The 15,008-nt window shown below is 54.2% G+C and overlaps 4 protein-coding genes across 4 annotated transcripts; 2 read left to right on the top strand and 2 right to left on the bottom strand.

Annotated features, from left to right (window-relative positions):
- Positions 1–588: 588 nt before the first annotated feature.
- On the bottom strand, positions 589–1,281 carry CORC01_03568 (uncharacterized protein; the record flags this gene model as incomplete). Its single annotated transcript, XM_022615217.1, has 1 exon — positions 589–1,281. One exon carries the CDS (start codon positions 1,279–1,281, stop codon positions 589–591), a length of 693 nt encoding a protein of 230 aa, XP_022478395.1.
- Positions 1,282–6,988: 5,707 nt separating this feature from the next.
- On the top strand, positions 6,989–8,488 carry CORC01_03567 (uncharacterized protein; the record flags this gene model as incomplete). Its single annotated transcript, XM_022615216.1, has 1 exon — positions 6,989–8,488. One exon carries the CDS (start codon positions 6,989–6,991, stop codon positions 8,486–8,488), a length of 1,500 nt encoding a protein of 499 aa, XP_022478394.1.
- Positions 8,489–10,296: 1,808 nt separating this feature from the next.
- CORC01_03566 (26S protease regulatory subunit 6B) lies at positions 10,297–11,676 on the bottom strand (the record flags this gene model as incomplete). The annotated part of the gene is made up of 3 exons (XM_022615215.1): positions 10,297–11,266; positions 11,325–11,423; positions 11,480–11,676. 3 exons carry the CDS (start codon positions 11,674–11,676, stop codon positions 10,297–10,299), a joined length of 1,266 nt encoding a protein of 421 aa, XP_022478393.1.
- An 859-nt stretch (positions 11,677–12,535) lies between these two features.
- CORC01_03565 (uncharacterized protein) lies at positions 12,536–13,184 on the top strand (the record flags this gene model as incomplete). Its single annotated transcript, XM_022615214.1, has 3 exons — positions 12,536–12,722; positions 12,840–13,010; positions 13,069–13,184. The coding sequence occupies 3 exons, from the start codon at positions 12,536–12,538 to the stop codon at positions 13,182–13,184; spliced, it is 474 nt and encodes a 157-aa protein (XP_022478392.1).
- Between the last annotated feature and the right edge of the window lie 1,824 nt (positions 13,185–15,008).

The raw sequence follows: 15,008 nt of genomic DNA, 5'->3' as shown, positions 1-15,008 counted from the left end.
GGCCAGAACGAGCATTTTTACCGTTGAGGACCGAGAGCGAGTCGATTTCCTTAACCCCGGGCTGCACAGAAGCTGCCATGCGTGGTGGCTCTACGTCTCGCCGCCGGCTGCTGCTTTGAAAAGTGCGTATCTTGTAAGTCAACCATCATCGTGAAAGGCTGCGGCCTGAATGAAGACGGGCGGGCGTAAAAACAGGTCACAGCGAGAGACGGGTACAGGATTGACTTCCTGTTGAAGCACTGCTTGCGTTATGTATACAATTTCCATACCTGGTTGGGGGTGTCCCAGTAGTTCAGACCGCGACAGTCGGTCGATGCCTACCCGAATTCTCTCTGAATCCTTGATTCCGGATCAAAGACAACGCTTTCCGCGAGGGCCGGTTCATAGAGCTTGAGCTCAGTCAGGCCAAGCGTCCAAACGTCGCGCAAGTTTGGCGACCTAGCCCTCATCGCGGTGGGGCCCCCACATTTGCTTTCCCCAGACAATTAAGGGCGAATTTCAAGGTCGGCGTAAGGTTTTGGCGGTGGACATGACAGCACAGGTTTGTGTGTGAGTGAGTGTGTGTGTGTGTGTGGATGCAGGCTGATATCAAATGGTGTGGGTGAGATGAGTTGGCCCAACGGGCGGCAGTTGAGAGCAGAAGCGAGGGTGTATTGGGAAAAGGGGACGGCAAGGCTCCATATGGCAGGGGTAGTTGATCCTCAGGATGGAGGCCACGGTCCGTGATGCGGGTTGCGAGGTGTCTTGGATAGGTGGTGTTGAGGTGAGGTCAAGTTGAGCGGTGAGACGAAGCAAATGAGGCAGCGTAAGATAGAACCCGGTCAAAGAGACCTTGGGACGAGGTTGAGTCGGGGGAATTCCTATCAGTTGTCTGATAAACTGATTTGCGGATAACGGAGAGCATGAAATCGAGATAAGCAGCCCAACTGTGACTTGCCCGGCAGCGCAGGTGAGGGGATCCGGGGAAAGGTAATTACGGCGAACTGACAGCTGCGAAAGGCATGTGTTGAGTCTGGGCGTTGCTTTTTGACCCGCGGGATGATTTCCTGAGTATCTCGGATGGACCTGAGTTCTCCGCGAAACTTTGGCAGCGTAGTCTATGGACGGATTAGTCCAATAATTAAACGCGGTGACGAGGTATGGGGAGCAGGATAGCTTGTGATAGCGAATGAATTGTGTTTGGGTCGTTGCAGAGACGAGTAAAGACCCAGGAAGCGACGTTGCTTGGAAGACTAGAGTTAAGCCGGCCCGAAGCGACGTCGCAGCTGAGCTGCTGGTCATTCCCTGTCTGTCTGTCGTCTAAGCCCGCCCCCAAGTCAGCGGTGACGAAGGCGATGAGGCTCCAATGCAAGTCTACACCGCCGTAGCAGTGTGCGGTATGACAGAGGCTGCCATGGCCCCTGATACGCGTAGGAAGAGGTGGTTTTCTCTCCTAGCCTCAACGACACGACAAGTTTCCCTTTGTTTTCATGGGTGATCCAAGTCCTCGCCCATGCTTGACCCCGTGAAGGACAGAGTCAGTCGGGCCAAGGACCAGGATGCCGGTCAAACGTTCACATGCTTGCTACGGGTGTATTTGTACTTTGGTACAGATGAAGGTGACTGCGGTTCTTTGCAAAACAGGGGTTGATACTGGGGGTGAATGACGAGGTAGGATCAGAGCGTGAGAAATGGAAACACTAAGGAACGCTATGCCGGCGTGCTGGAGAAAAGACTTGGGATGGCTGGATTGAGTTTGCAGGCCCCGTCAGAATCTGAGAGAGCCTCCCAGACCATGAGGCTGTCGGGCGTCTTTTCGTCTGGTGTTTTGATACATGAAATCCCAATGTCCTTTTGCGACCGAACGAGTCAAGGAAGAGGGCGCTAGTAGATAATGCCGCCGGTAATGTTTCCGCAGGTGCGAAAATGTGCAAGGAGGAGACTCAGGAGAGACAAACGCTGCCGTTGGGTCTTTGCTGGTTGTGGTTAGCGCCAGCGGCGTTGGAAACTTGGAGGTGAAGAGTGGCATGGTAGAATAATTAGCCTGCGGTGTGTTTCCTGAGGTACTCTCAGGTTCTCAGGTAAGATCACGATGACAAGGCGATGCGGTCAGTTGAGCAAGTCGTGAGGCAGCAGTGACAACTGACAGCCAGGAACTAAGCAGGGCTAAGGTATGTCGAAAGGAAACGGGAAGTACTAAGCTGCGTGCTAGACCACCTTGGGTACCCGAGGTACCTTAGGCCGGCTGTCACTCGCTGGCGTTGAGTGAGGTGGACGATAAATGGTAGAATCCAAGACAAGCTTGGCCGGTTCCCGGTCCCGAGACGACTTGTCGCCGAAACGCAACTGCGCGGCTTGCAGCCGGTTACCTTATGCCGCCATGCTGTGGCAAGGTACCTTGAAGGTAAGGTAAGGTGAGGAAGGTAGGTAGGGAGCCGGACATCTGGGACCCTGAGCGCCTGCGCCTGCGCCTACTGCACTTGCTGCACCTCCTTGTTTGCATTCGCACCGCTCTTGCACTTTGCACCGACATTGGCGATCTGGTGGCGTCCAATGGCAGGTCCAACGTCCAGGTCGGGTCCATCCATCTTCAGGATTGGGAAATTAGGAATGCACAAGTGCAAGTGTGACCGATTAGTCTGCCTTCCTTTAAACATTCCAGGAGAAGGTACGCCGCGCTGGAGCCCACCTGGCACCGGCGAGTGACGAGCCCACCAGGTCCTGATCGCAGCCCACCTCACTGATGAAAGAGCCCCGCATTACCTCATCACCTCCTTCCCGACTCTCACTCGTGCGAAACCAACCCCCAGACTGAAGCGCAAACTCAACAACTCGAGGGGGAAGGAGCAAAGCTGGATGTGTAGGGAGAAGGGATCCTGATCACGAGAACGGCGCAACTTGCAAGGACTCCCATTCTCCTCTCTTGCCCCATCCAGAGTTCCAAACCCCTCTACGGATACTCTCTATCCGTACGAATACAGGTGATGGATCCGTGTCCCAAAGAAATTCTTGCCTGGGCACCTAGGGCGGTCAGCATGCGCCTGCCTCGGTCGCTAAGCTACCCAGCGTGCCAGCTACCCTGCATTTTCAAAATTCACACCCAGGAAGGGGAAAAGAAAGAAAAGAGAGAAAATCCACCAGGGAACGCTAGAAACACCGAGAGTCCAAACACAACAAGGAACCCGACTTCAATCCCCCTTTTTCGTGTCTGCTCCGCCGAAGACCGTGGTACGCCATACCATACGGCACCATGGGACCATCGCGTATACGTACATGCAGCTCACGTTTTGCCAAGCTTTTATTTCCATCCAGGCCACTCACTGCCGTCCTCAGTCACGATTAAGTATAGACGCGGGGTCCTCATCCGCAAACCCCAAACCAACTCTACTTGACCTTCACCTCCATCTAGAAAACGACTCTACCATGTACGAGCTTTTCCGACTCTTTGGCCGGGCCAGAACAGGACCTTGCCCGATGCTCAAGAACTAACCGCGTCCGCTTACGGAGCAGAGGGCGAGGCAATTGGCAACGTCACCAGGAAACCCGCCCGCCTTTTGCCCATGCCACCGTCCTGCGGACCCGCACCTCACTTCACTGGCGGCCGTGCACCGATCCTGGTCCCCAAGTTCCAGCCCACCGTCCATCCGCTGGAATGCTTCTGGAAGTTGTGGACAACTCTACCCCTCGTTTGAATTCCTTCCACTGTGCCAAGCCACATCCCAGCAATCCTGCCACTCGCGGTCCAACTGGGTCTTTGCTTGCAGCCCTCTTGCCCACTATCCACATCCGGCCGACAGGGATACTGCTTCTTTCCGACCAGACGGGCAAGGGTGGTGGTTCGGTCCAGTCAGCTGTTTGCGGTTGCGTCGGGTTTTGGCCCCCCAATTTTCTCGACAAAGGAAGAGGAAAACAACAAGACAACCCTTCCTCCCCACTGTCGGGTCGGGCAACAAGAGGTGCGATGGGGGAAAAAGAAAGCTGAACCAGACTAGGGACATTGGGCTCGGGATTTATTGGAACGTCGAGAATCCCGAATGATCAAGAACCTGGGACGCAAAACACTGTTCCCTGCGAGGCTACAACCACCCATGGCCGCAACGGAGACGTGCGGAGTTTACTTGGCTCTGCTCAGTGCTCATGACCGACTAATTCGCGAATAGCTATCCGTATACCGCGAAATACTCGCCTTATGATTCACAGTTGCAACGTCTGGAAGTTGACCACACCCTAGCGCCTGCTACTCCATTGCCTTGCGGTCCGTATAATCCCTCAGTCAGTTCTGTCCCCTCTCGTTTGGAACAGAGACGTTTGACGGAGCAGTTGCACCACGACGGCGCGTCTACCTACTTGAGCGTCTGCACCAGCTAACGTGCGGTCAAACGATGCTGGTCCACGCCCAATACGAATCAACCACTCGCCTTTCCTGGCATGCCTTCGCCTCTGCGACCCCTACTCCGCCGCGAATCTCTTTTTGACGTTAGCGCACAGCTATAGAGCATCGCCTTACATACGAAGAATTCATTGTCTCCATCGAAACGTCCCCATCTCCCACCGAGGCTTTAACCCGTCCCCACTGGCACGCGACGACAGGACGGCGGCTTCGACTTGGACAATGGGTATTAGCAAATCACAAAATTCGTCAAAGACTCAAAAAGGCTCAAAATAGGCTGGGACTCCTCTGGTCTGGGTGGGTCCTCCGAGTTCTAGAGCGAGTCAACAGCCCGGCCCCAGTGTCCAGGTCGTCCCACGTCGTCGTCTCCCGGGCCCAGGTCTCGTCTGTGTTAGGTACTCAGCCTGCCATTTGGTGGTGTTTTCTCGTTGCCATCTCTTCCAGTCTTATTCTTCCCCGCCCCGGTCGTTGCAAGCACCCAATCGCAGTTGTGCCCGAGGTCACAGTCCCGAGCTGCCGGCAGAACCCAAGGCCAGGTACCGATCACCCACGGAGGGACATCTGAGTGGGTGAAGCCCACGATAATCGTAGGAAATATTTGTCGTCGTCAATGTCACGGGTTGTTTATTTTCCCTGGCGTGCCCCGCATATGAAGAATCGCCTTGACTCCCTCCCCTCCCGCCCTCCACGGGGCCTTGTTCATTCCACTCGATGGATGAAGACTTACATGATGTGGTAATAAATGGATTGACCAGTGACCATGCCGTGGCCGCCGCCCCGTTGAAGTTCTCTTTCTCGTCCTCGTCTTTTTTGGCATTTTGTTACCATCTTCAGCCACTCAGCGTCGACTCATTACTAGTGCGCGTGTCATTGTCAAGCACCCTCTGCAGAAACCTACCATTGATTAGTCGTATCGATTCCATCTTCTCTGTCAGAAACATCGGGGTATCACTGCTAGCACATGGACTACGTAGTAGCTCACCAAGTCGTTCACCATCTCCCGTCAGTCCCACCGTTGGTTCCCATCAATTCTAGCCACCAAGTTGGAGCAGGCTAGCATCATCGACGACCAACCAGACCAGCCGTCCCATCCCAAGGCCGGACCAGAATTCGCCAACGTCCATCAGCATCGAGTCGCCCTGCATCGCATCCGGCCGGGACTTCCCACGCTCCTCATACGACGCGAACCTGCACTTTCCGGGATCCCCGCCCATCGTTGCTGCTTAGTCCGGGTCTGCGTCTTCCTAGCGTTCGCGGCAACAGCTCTTTGAGGGCAAAGCACTTTGTTTGGTCGTTGCTCGTCCTCATCCTCGTCCAGTATCTGTACCTTTTCCCGCCAGTGGTCGCTCGCTCTTTCCCTCTCGGCTTCCCATCGCAGTCGCACTTGCCTTGGATCGTGGCTGCTGCATCCGCACCACACACCCACTTATTCACACACCCACTTTGCTCGCCTCTCTCTTACACACTCTTGGGACTCTTTCAACTCACTCCTCACTCGCTCTTTTTCCCTCTCTCTCTCACACACACAGAGAGGCATAGGTGCGCGCGCGCACACACACACGACTTGTCGTTGCCGTCTCATCCATACGTCTCCTTTCGAGAAACACCACTTTAATTTCATTTTTCTACTCGCCATCATCTGGGGCTTCTAATCACTTCTCATTCTCTGTCTGCGATCCCGCCGTCCCTCGTGGCCCAAAAATCGCCCCCAAACGGAAGGCAAAGTGCAATAATTAACCCTTGCTGGTCTTCCTACGACAACAATAGCCTTCCCCCCCGGACTTGATTGCGCTCATCTGTTTATTGGCGAAACACAAACAAGACCCGGATTCGGCCTGGGGAGAGGGAGTACGTCATGACATCCATAGTAAGTTTGCTCTCTCCTTAATGCTGCTGCCTCGATATCTTTTCCCTACCAAAAGGCCTATTTCCCACGGCCAGCCAATCTGGATTGCAGCATTCCTACTGTCCCTGGCCGTCAAACCTGACCGACCGTCGTTATATTATTGGCGAGAAGCCGCTCGTTCACCGCCTCACCGCTTCCCGCATATCAGTGCACATCCCCATCCTCTCCGTCTTCCCCGTCGCTCCCAGACACTCAGACAAGCCCGACACGAGACACCGGCAATCAGGATAGCATCCCCCACGACCGGGGCCCTGCCTGTTGCAACCGGCCTCACCTTGCCCAACTTCTCATCCCATCCTATCTACTCCCATGTCTCCATCCTCCGTTACTCGTCCCCTAATTAGCCACCCCTCCATCTTGTCCTCCCCCATCATTTCCCATGCCCAACTCATCTCAACCACCCAGACCCCCTTTGAACTTCCCATAAGAAAGGGAGACTGCGCCGCCATGGCCTCTTCCATACATCCTCGCCCTACCCTGCCTCTCATACGTACAATTCTACCCTCGGGCGCATGACACGACTCGCATTCTACTCTCCCGTCCACGATCGTACCCTTCCGCACTCACCTCCACGGCTGGTATAAGCTGTTCCCATATCCCAAGCCCTGCGTGACATTGTCATTGCTACACCTCTTCTTTCAGAACCCTACCCCTCGAACGTTGCAGAGCCTCACTCTGTTGCCAATCATACCCAAGGCTGCGGTATCCTCACGATGCGCGTCCCGTCATTTGAGCATACCTTCGCCACTCCTCGCGAACACCCTGCAACCATGAACCAACCACCAGATTCGCTGTCGCTAATGACCGGCCTTCAGCTATGCCTCGCTCACTACTGTGACCAACATGGCCCGACCCCGCTCATGGTCACCGAGGGCTTGCCAGTCCCATGCACAACATGCTTCGATGATGGCGCCGCCGGTTATGCCGATCAAGATCAGCTCCGACCCCGGACCAGCGCCCCAGTCGCGGCTGGATCTCTGAACCAGACCGTGGCCATGTCGGAAGCGCTGCGAAAGATGCACCTCGGCTCGCACCGCAGTTCATCTCTGTCTGTTTCCGAGAATGAAGCCCAGATCCAGCGCGCCGCCATGCTTCGCGCATCCTCGACAAATTCTACCACAAACTCGCCAGCTTCCCCCCTGTCGCCTTCCGCGATCGAGACCCCACCTGAAAGTCCCCGCCGGATATCGGAGCAGCAGCAGCAACCACGACGAGACTCGAGTTTTCGCCGAACATATGACGATTACGTTACGAAGCGCGCCGGGCCTTGTGAAAATTGCGCGCTGACACTACCGCAACGACAAGGAGGCAAGGACAAAAGCGACTTGAAGGCTGAACGAGGCCCTACATTGCGCACTCGCGCTCCTTACGCCAGGGTATATGGACAGGCATCGCCACCGACCTCCCAAGCCTCATCCGCTAGCGATACCGATGGAGAAAGCCAACCCGAACGAATGCACCGAAGGGCGACGGGCTCTACGACAACACGGTCCAGCATGTCGTCAGGAAGACATGCTAGTCATACCCATTATCTCGATTATACCTCGACCCATGAACCCCTTATCCCAGCCTCTTTTTCGATCGTGCGATCCTCATGTTTGCGAACACTTTCGCTGGAGACACTACCTCGCGCCCCTGCCAACCCAACGCCGAGTGCGTCGCCGCAGTCAAGCAACATACCAGCCTTTGTCACGACACATAGCGCTGGGGCAGCAGCTTCCGGGGGCCCCATCTTCTTCGGCGACCCTGTCAATGGCTACACGACAGCCTACATCTTTCGTATCCCAGATATGCACGCTCGCGGCCACAAGCGCGTGTATGCATTTCTGGCTCTCAGCACGCATAAGGAGCGGCTGGCGATGAAAACATTTGGCTTCATGGCTGCTGCTTTCCGCGATCTTGCCTCGTGGATTCAACAGTTGGCGGAAGCCGAGGCCGAGAAAGCTGCCGAAGCCAGTCCTCTGGGAGGACCCCCGCACCACAGCTCTTATCCCACGATGGTCAAACCTGAACGGGAAGGACAAGACCGTGGTGGCAGCAGCTTTCTCACAGGAGGTGGTGGCTTTTCGAGGAGAATGGGTGGTGGCCCCGGTGGAGTCTCACTCAAGGCCCGAGGCCTTGCTGAGCTCGTCGGCATGCCCGACTTCTTTATTGAGCTGCATACAAAGTTCGTGAAGCTCATGCTTGAACTTGGCGTGGCGCTGAGCTCTTAGTTGCGGTAGTGGCAGCTGCACACATACTTTCACGACACAAAATCACTGCCTTAACCATCAATATTAGGCAGACGAAGACGTACCTGTACGATCATATCAGCGTACAGATAACCTACAATTATGGCATGGCAAGTTGAGCCCCCTTTGACTTCAACACTGAAGCAAACGCGGTGGTCAACATCAAAGCAGTAATGGGTAATGATAATCTTAATTACCTTGCCCACTGCTCGGACAGGGAGAAGGAGTAAGGGAAGGAGTGGATGCGAAGGGCAGACGGATATACCCCCTGTTGAGATGGTAGGCATCACATGTTGCATTAGGACTGTTTTGCATCAGCGACGGCGGCATCGCTTGTTCCTTTTTTTTTTTATTTAAGAGCGTTTTCACGACTGAGCAGGCTGGGCACGATTCGATAGACTTGGGAGGGATGCTGCTTCATTTGCTATGGCTTCATGATTCACGGTTTCTTCACGTTATCCTCCTGAGAGCCTTCTTAAAGTACGAGATTAGACATAAGAAAGCTTCCAGGCCCAAGCATGAATGGAAAAAAGGAAAGGAAAAGGCAAGGGTAAAAAGGGGAAGGGAAAAGATACCGAATCAATAGAGAGCTAAGGGAGAGAGGGTTTCGGGTCCGGAAAATATTGGAAAGGGGCTAAAAGGGTCTATGCCCACAATCCAGAATAACCTTGACAATGGTATTCGATCGACTATACCGGAATCTATTCAACCTGTTGTGTGACTGAACAGTGTTTGTTTACAAGTACTTGATAAATCTCGTGTTGAACAGTAGGTCGTCGAAATAGCCTTTGGGCGAGGAGGGCGAACATGTTTATCGGGCGGCTGATACGGTGTAATGGGGATCGAAAAAAGACGACAAGTGATGCGATCTTTGTCTGCCTACCGACCGATCTCTAGTGAGAAACCCTCCACCACCTTCGATAACGTAGGCCGGCCGGCCTTTCGACCAGAAAGACCACGACGGAAGTTTTTGACTGAAGCTAAAAGTTTCCCGGGGTATTCAACGGCCGTCGCCGTTCCAGAACCCGGCAGGTAATGCGCCGGGATTTCATCAAGTACCATAGGAAAGAGGTGACGAAAGCCTGGGCGTTTATATACATGGGAATACAGGAATGTAATTCCTCCTTGCTTTCTCTTCATTTGTTCTGTCCCCCTCCTTCCCTTCTTCTTGTTTTGCTTCAGATGTTTGTGCCCTTCACCATCCCCCGAGCTCATGTTCGAGGCTTGTCAATAGGTAGAGGAGGCCAGGTATGGGCGCCTATCCCTCCTTTTCCTGTGCTCTTCTGGATATGTTTTGGATATATTTAGTTGCCTACGGTACTTTCGTCAGTCATCAACGCCTTGGTGTTTTCGAGCCGTCCCCTACTCCCCTCTCGATTCCAATCACAGGGGAATAGGGTCTTGCGTGGTGAAAACCACGGCCACTAAACTCCCATGTTAAATGCATCCACACAGCTCAACGCGGATACTCCATGGTCTTTAATGACATTTGCAGGACAGGCAGACTCATCATCATATTTCCTCCAACACGTACCTCAACGAGGCGGTAGTGACACACAGGTTCCCAATAGCAGGCGGCAACGCGACTTCTTCATCGAGTGTATTGTATTGTATTGTATTGTACAACGTGACGCCAAGCCTCGCTCCCCAAAGCCTTGAAAAGTCTATTCCTTCCCTTCCCTAGCCGTGTCCCCCGCGCCCATATACATTGCCAGCTTTGCAGCGAGCTCTGTTTCGTTTCTCCCACGATGCGCCGTCTCCGCCTGTACCTTACCCTGGGGAACAGTCGCTTATTTGTAGAAATCAAACTTGTTCTCGTCGCTCGTACCCTTGACCTGGCTTGAGTAAGCATCCTCCAAATCGCTCTGGATAATGTTGTAGCGGTTCTTCCGCACAGCACGGAGACCAGCCTCCTGCATGATGGCAGCGATAACAGCACCACTGAGAGGGTCGTTGCGAACAATCAGGGAGTCCATGTCGACCTCGGGGGCCAGACTCATCTTGCTAGCAATAGTAGAGAAAATGAGACGGCGCTCGCGTCTGTCTCTCAAGCTAGGGAACTCGATCTTGCGGTCCAGACGTCCGGGACGGAGAAGGGCAGGGTCGAGGGTGTCGGCTCTGTTCGTGGCCATGATCACCTTGACGTTGGCGGTCTGGTCGAAACCGTCCATCTGATTGAGAAGCTCCAGGAGAATACGCTGAACTTCGCGATCGGCACCAGTCTGCGCATCGAAACGCTTCGTCGCGATGGCGTCGATCTCGTCGATGAAGATAATGGCGGGGGCGTTCTCGCGAGCCATGCGGAAGACGTCACGGACCATACGAGGACCCTCACCGAGATACTTCTGCACGAACTCGGATCCGACAACACGAATGAAGTTTGCCGTTGTGGAGTTCGCCACAGCCTTGACCAGCATCGTCTTTCCCGTTCCCGGAGGACCATAGAGCAAGACACCGCGAGGAGGGTCGATACCAATCTGCTTGTAGAGGTCGAAGTGCGTCAGCGGCAGCTCGACAGCCTCACGGATCTCCTGCTTCTGCATATCCAAACCACCAACATCGGCGTATGTCACATCGGGCTTCTCGTCGGCGCCAAGCATGGCGATGGATGAATCCGCTTCCGGAGGGAGGATGTCGACGAGGGCGTTGGAGTGGCGGTGGAGGGCGACGGAGGAAGAGGGCTTGAGCTTCTCGCGGTCGAGGGTTGAAAGGATGCGGACAACATAATTCGAGCCCGTGGACGACTGAACGATTCCGGTACTGTCATGGGTTAGTAATGTTGAGCTTGAAATGGGAGCTGCCTGCGGGGTCTGCGTACTTCTGGTCGATGGCCTCCATAAATTGCCCAATCACCAAAGGAACACTCTGGATCCGCTTGATCTCTTCCTGAGCCCGGACGAGCTCGCGCTTCAGACTCCTGTACCGGCGGGTCAGCAAACCAGGTGGCATGCAATGATCGTGCGAGAATCGAACCTCTGCTCATCCTTGATGTACTCCTCCTGCAACTGGATATACTCCAGTTGTCTCTGCAACTTTTTCAATGTGGCATAGTCATCACCCCCCTCCGTCGCGATGCCCTCAAAGTTCTCGATACTAGGGATTGTTGAGGGAGCCGTCTTCTTGTGAGGAGCAACTTGGTTGGCCGGGTTTTCTACCAAGACGTCACCCATTGTGTCGGAAATTTGTGAGCTATTGGCGGCGGCGTGAGATAATGACGTTCGGCACTCGAGATATCTCGGTGGTCGTAGGAGACGAGAGATCGCAGGAGATGGGCGGTGTCGTTGACAACGGCAAGTTTGTTGATTTCAAGCTGGGTGGTGATGGTGGTGGTGCTTGCTTGCTCGAGCTACCTAGCCTGTAGGCGTCAATCGGATACGCATGCAGCCTCTCGGCCCAGCTTAGTCAGGAATCTGGTCGATGCTCCAAGGTCACGTGCCGTCGGGAACCCCAGCAGACCTCATTGGCCCCTCTCTAGTCGATTGATTGGCTCAGCAGATGACCCGGAGCAAGGCGAAGTGCCTGCAGCACGTTACCCAGGTTGGTGACAGCGACAACCTCCGATTGGCCTGGTCTGGGGACGGCTGCCCCCATGTACTATGGAGACAGTCCTAGATCCTTGCCATGATGATGCGAGGGTCTCTCCCGCAATTCCACTGTTAGAGCCGTCGGTGAGTGTCACTGTCCGTCCTTAGCACGGCCTGCTAATCCGGCACCTATCTCTTATCAACCCCCCCATGGGATGATGTGTTCACCGGCCGGATGCCTCGTTGGGCCTCGTCCTGCAAGCACACCTTAGCACTGTACAGTCACAGGCACACCTTCTCTCCATTCTCGTACCTTGAATCTCATTCTTGACTCCTTCAACACCTTCTTCGCTTCGCCACTGCACTGGTCCTTCCACTTGACAAGCCGCCCGGTGTACGTTCTCACGTCCTTCTCCTCGATCGTTCCGACTGCTTTGAATCATTCTTGAAGTTTATCGTCTCACCTTGGGGTATTTCTTCTTTCCCCCTCGGAACCCCATACACCATGTCGTCGTCGATTGCAATTCCGATGACCCCGTCGTCGGCCAACACATATCACCACCACCAGTCCGTTCAGGTCCGGGATGCTGCTAGTTCTTCCTCGTCGACGTACTCGAGTTCACCTCGAACCTCTTCACCGACTTCCGCTCAGAAGCGAAAGATGGTCCACGAACGTCGGCCCAGCCTTCTCAGTATGTCCTCCCACTTTGCTTTGTAGCTACACAGCCCGGGCCTTGCAGCCTTGTCCGATCTGCCTGTCTCGGACTCTGTACATGACAGCTTGGGTCTCTTACTCACATCACGGACAGGTTCCGCGTTGTCGAAGCAGGAAAGTACCGTTATCAACATCGGCGAACCGAACGGAACTCCCCGCCTTGTAAGACCACTTTCGTCCTCCTCAAGGAACGTCGAGGAACGTCGGCTAACACAGAGTCAGATCACCTACCTCTCCTCGAGCCAGGGCTTTGCGTGGAACCCAGGTGAGTACCGAGCTTGGCCCAACCTTCAACCCCGTTTCCTGCTGACCAGTGTCCACAGAAATCTTCCTGCCGTCATACGTTGACTGCGACTACGTACCCCTCGAGAACAGACGGGAGCCCGTACACGAGATTGTCCTCAGCGACGAGGAGATTAATAACATGTTCCCCCAATAACGCGCCCCTCGGAGACAGCCATGACGCTTCACATGAACATCTACGTCCTGAGTACTTAGACCGACGATTCTCACGAGACACTTTTTCTTTCCACATCACGGCGTCCGGCCACGACCTGTAACCCTTGCGACTCTTCTACAATTTTTTGATCAGACTGCATTACGAACCACCACGGCGCATGGGCCCATGTCGGGACCGACCACGGACGTGCATAGGAATATACTGATCGGAAGCACAGTACATCTCACATTTCCTACATCTCGAGATTGGGGAACTCTTACCAGTACCGGCCTTTGGGAATCATCGGGGGAGTTGGGATTGTTTTGGCGAGATGGGAGTCGTTGAACTATATCTCTTATTTGTTTGTTGCCGTTCCTTTTTCTTTTGGGTTGGGGCGTTCCTCGGGATTGCAAGCACATACCCTCTTCTCACCCTCGATCGTGTACTATGCCGCCTTTGCCGCGGTTTTCCCTATTATTGATTTCCTACCATTTCCATAGTTCAATAGCGTCACAAAGACACTGTTCATGGCAAAGCTTTCCGCCATCGTGATCCACACAACGCCCTGACCGATCAGGTAATTTTCAGCCGTCCAAGTATGTCCCTATTCCGTTGTAGGAGAGTTCGGGCAGCCAAGGTAGCGCAGGCCGGGTATGTACCACCACGTCAGGGTCCGCGGGTAACATCGGAGTAATTAAAAGGCGACAACCAACCACCTCTGTGTGTTCCAGACACTGATTGGATGCCTTGTACAAAGCCTATGCTACAGTCATGAAATAAATGCGGGCAGTATTATTGTGATCTCGAAAATCGATGAAACAGCCTGTTCAACCTCTGACTCGAACCTCTCACCGTTAGCCCAGCGCACTGTCGTCGGTGTGGTCCCAAATGGCGTCGAACCTGAGCTGAGAAAGAGGGTCCAGTTTGTCCAGACCACGGAGGACCGCAAGACCGCAGACCGGCGCTACTGTACCTTGACTGCAGACCCGAGGGCCCCCTAACCTATCCAGGGCAGCTTTCGCCTAGACCTTTCCCGTCCTAGAAGGTCCCCACGCCGTGGCATGAGAATGCGGATGGTGAAAGTGCGATGCATTGTCTTCCTGTGCCTATTGCGCCCGAACCGTCAAGGTGATGGAGGTAGGCGTACGGTGAGGGACACGATCCGAGGCGAAGAACATGAAGAGGAAGAACAAAAAGGACTCAGAGTTTTTGCGGTTCTTCTCTACCTGTGCCGGTCCTCACTCTTCACACTGTCTCCAGGTACCCAAAACGTGGGCATTGCCCAAACAGCATTTACCCCAGCGGCATCAACCAGCTGAACCATCCCGTAAACCCTCGCCCCATAATTCCAATTGGGAGCGCGGTCTTGACTCTTGAAGTTTGAAGCCCCTGGGGCTGCTTTGATTCGATGGTGCGGTAGCCATCCATCCTCTCCATGCAGATCCGTCCCAGTTTCGCAGTCATAGCGCCGAGATGCATCATCCCAGACGGCTCCAGCAAATGCCAAGTTGTAAGGGGCCATCGTCAAGTCGAGAGTTTGGCCACCAACACCTAGTACATCCGGTTCGGCCGGGAAGCATAAGGTGGAAGGCGCATCTTTCCATCTTTTAACGGACTGGGATGTGTGGTCATTAGTCGGATTGTTCGTCCTTTTATAGACATTGTTCACTGTGAAGAAAGTATCGTTCAGTGGTGCTATGTATTTTAAACATGACCGGCCGATGCTGCCCACACCAGTCGTCATTCTTCATGTCTCTCATAGATTGACTATTGACGTTGATTCTATCCCTTGAACAAAATCTGAACCGTGGGCCCCAGATCTGG

This window comes from Colletotrichum orchidophilum (assembly GCF_001831195.1).
Source record: "Colletotrichum orchidophilum strain IMI 309357 chromosome Unknown Scaffold_21.1, whole genome shotgun sequence".
Lineage (NCBI taxonomy): Eukaryota > Fungi > Ascomycota > Sordariomycetes > Glomerellales > Glomerellaceae > Colletotrichum > Colletotrichum orchidophilum.
Note: the sequence above shows the minus strand (reverse complement) of the source record. Positions and strands in the feature narration are given on the sequence as shown.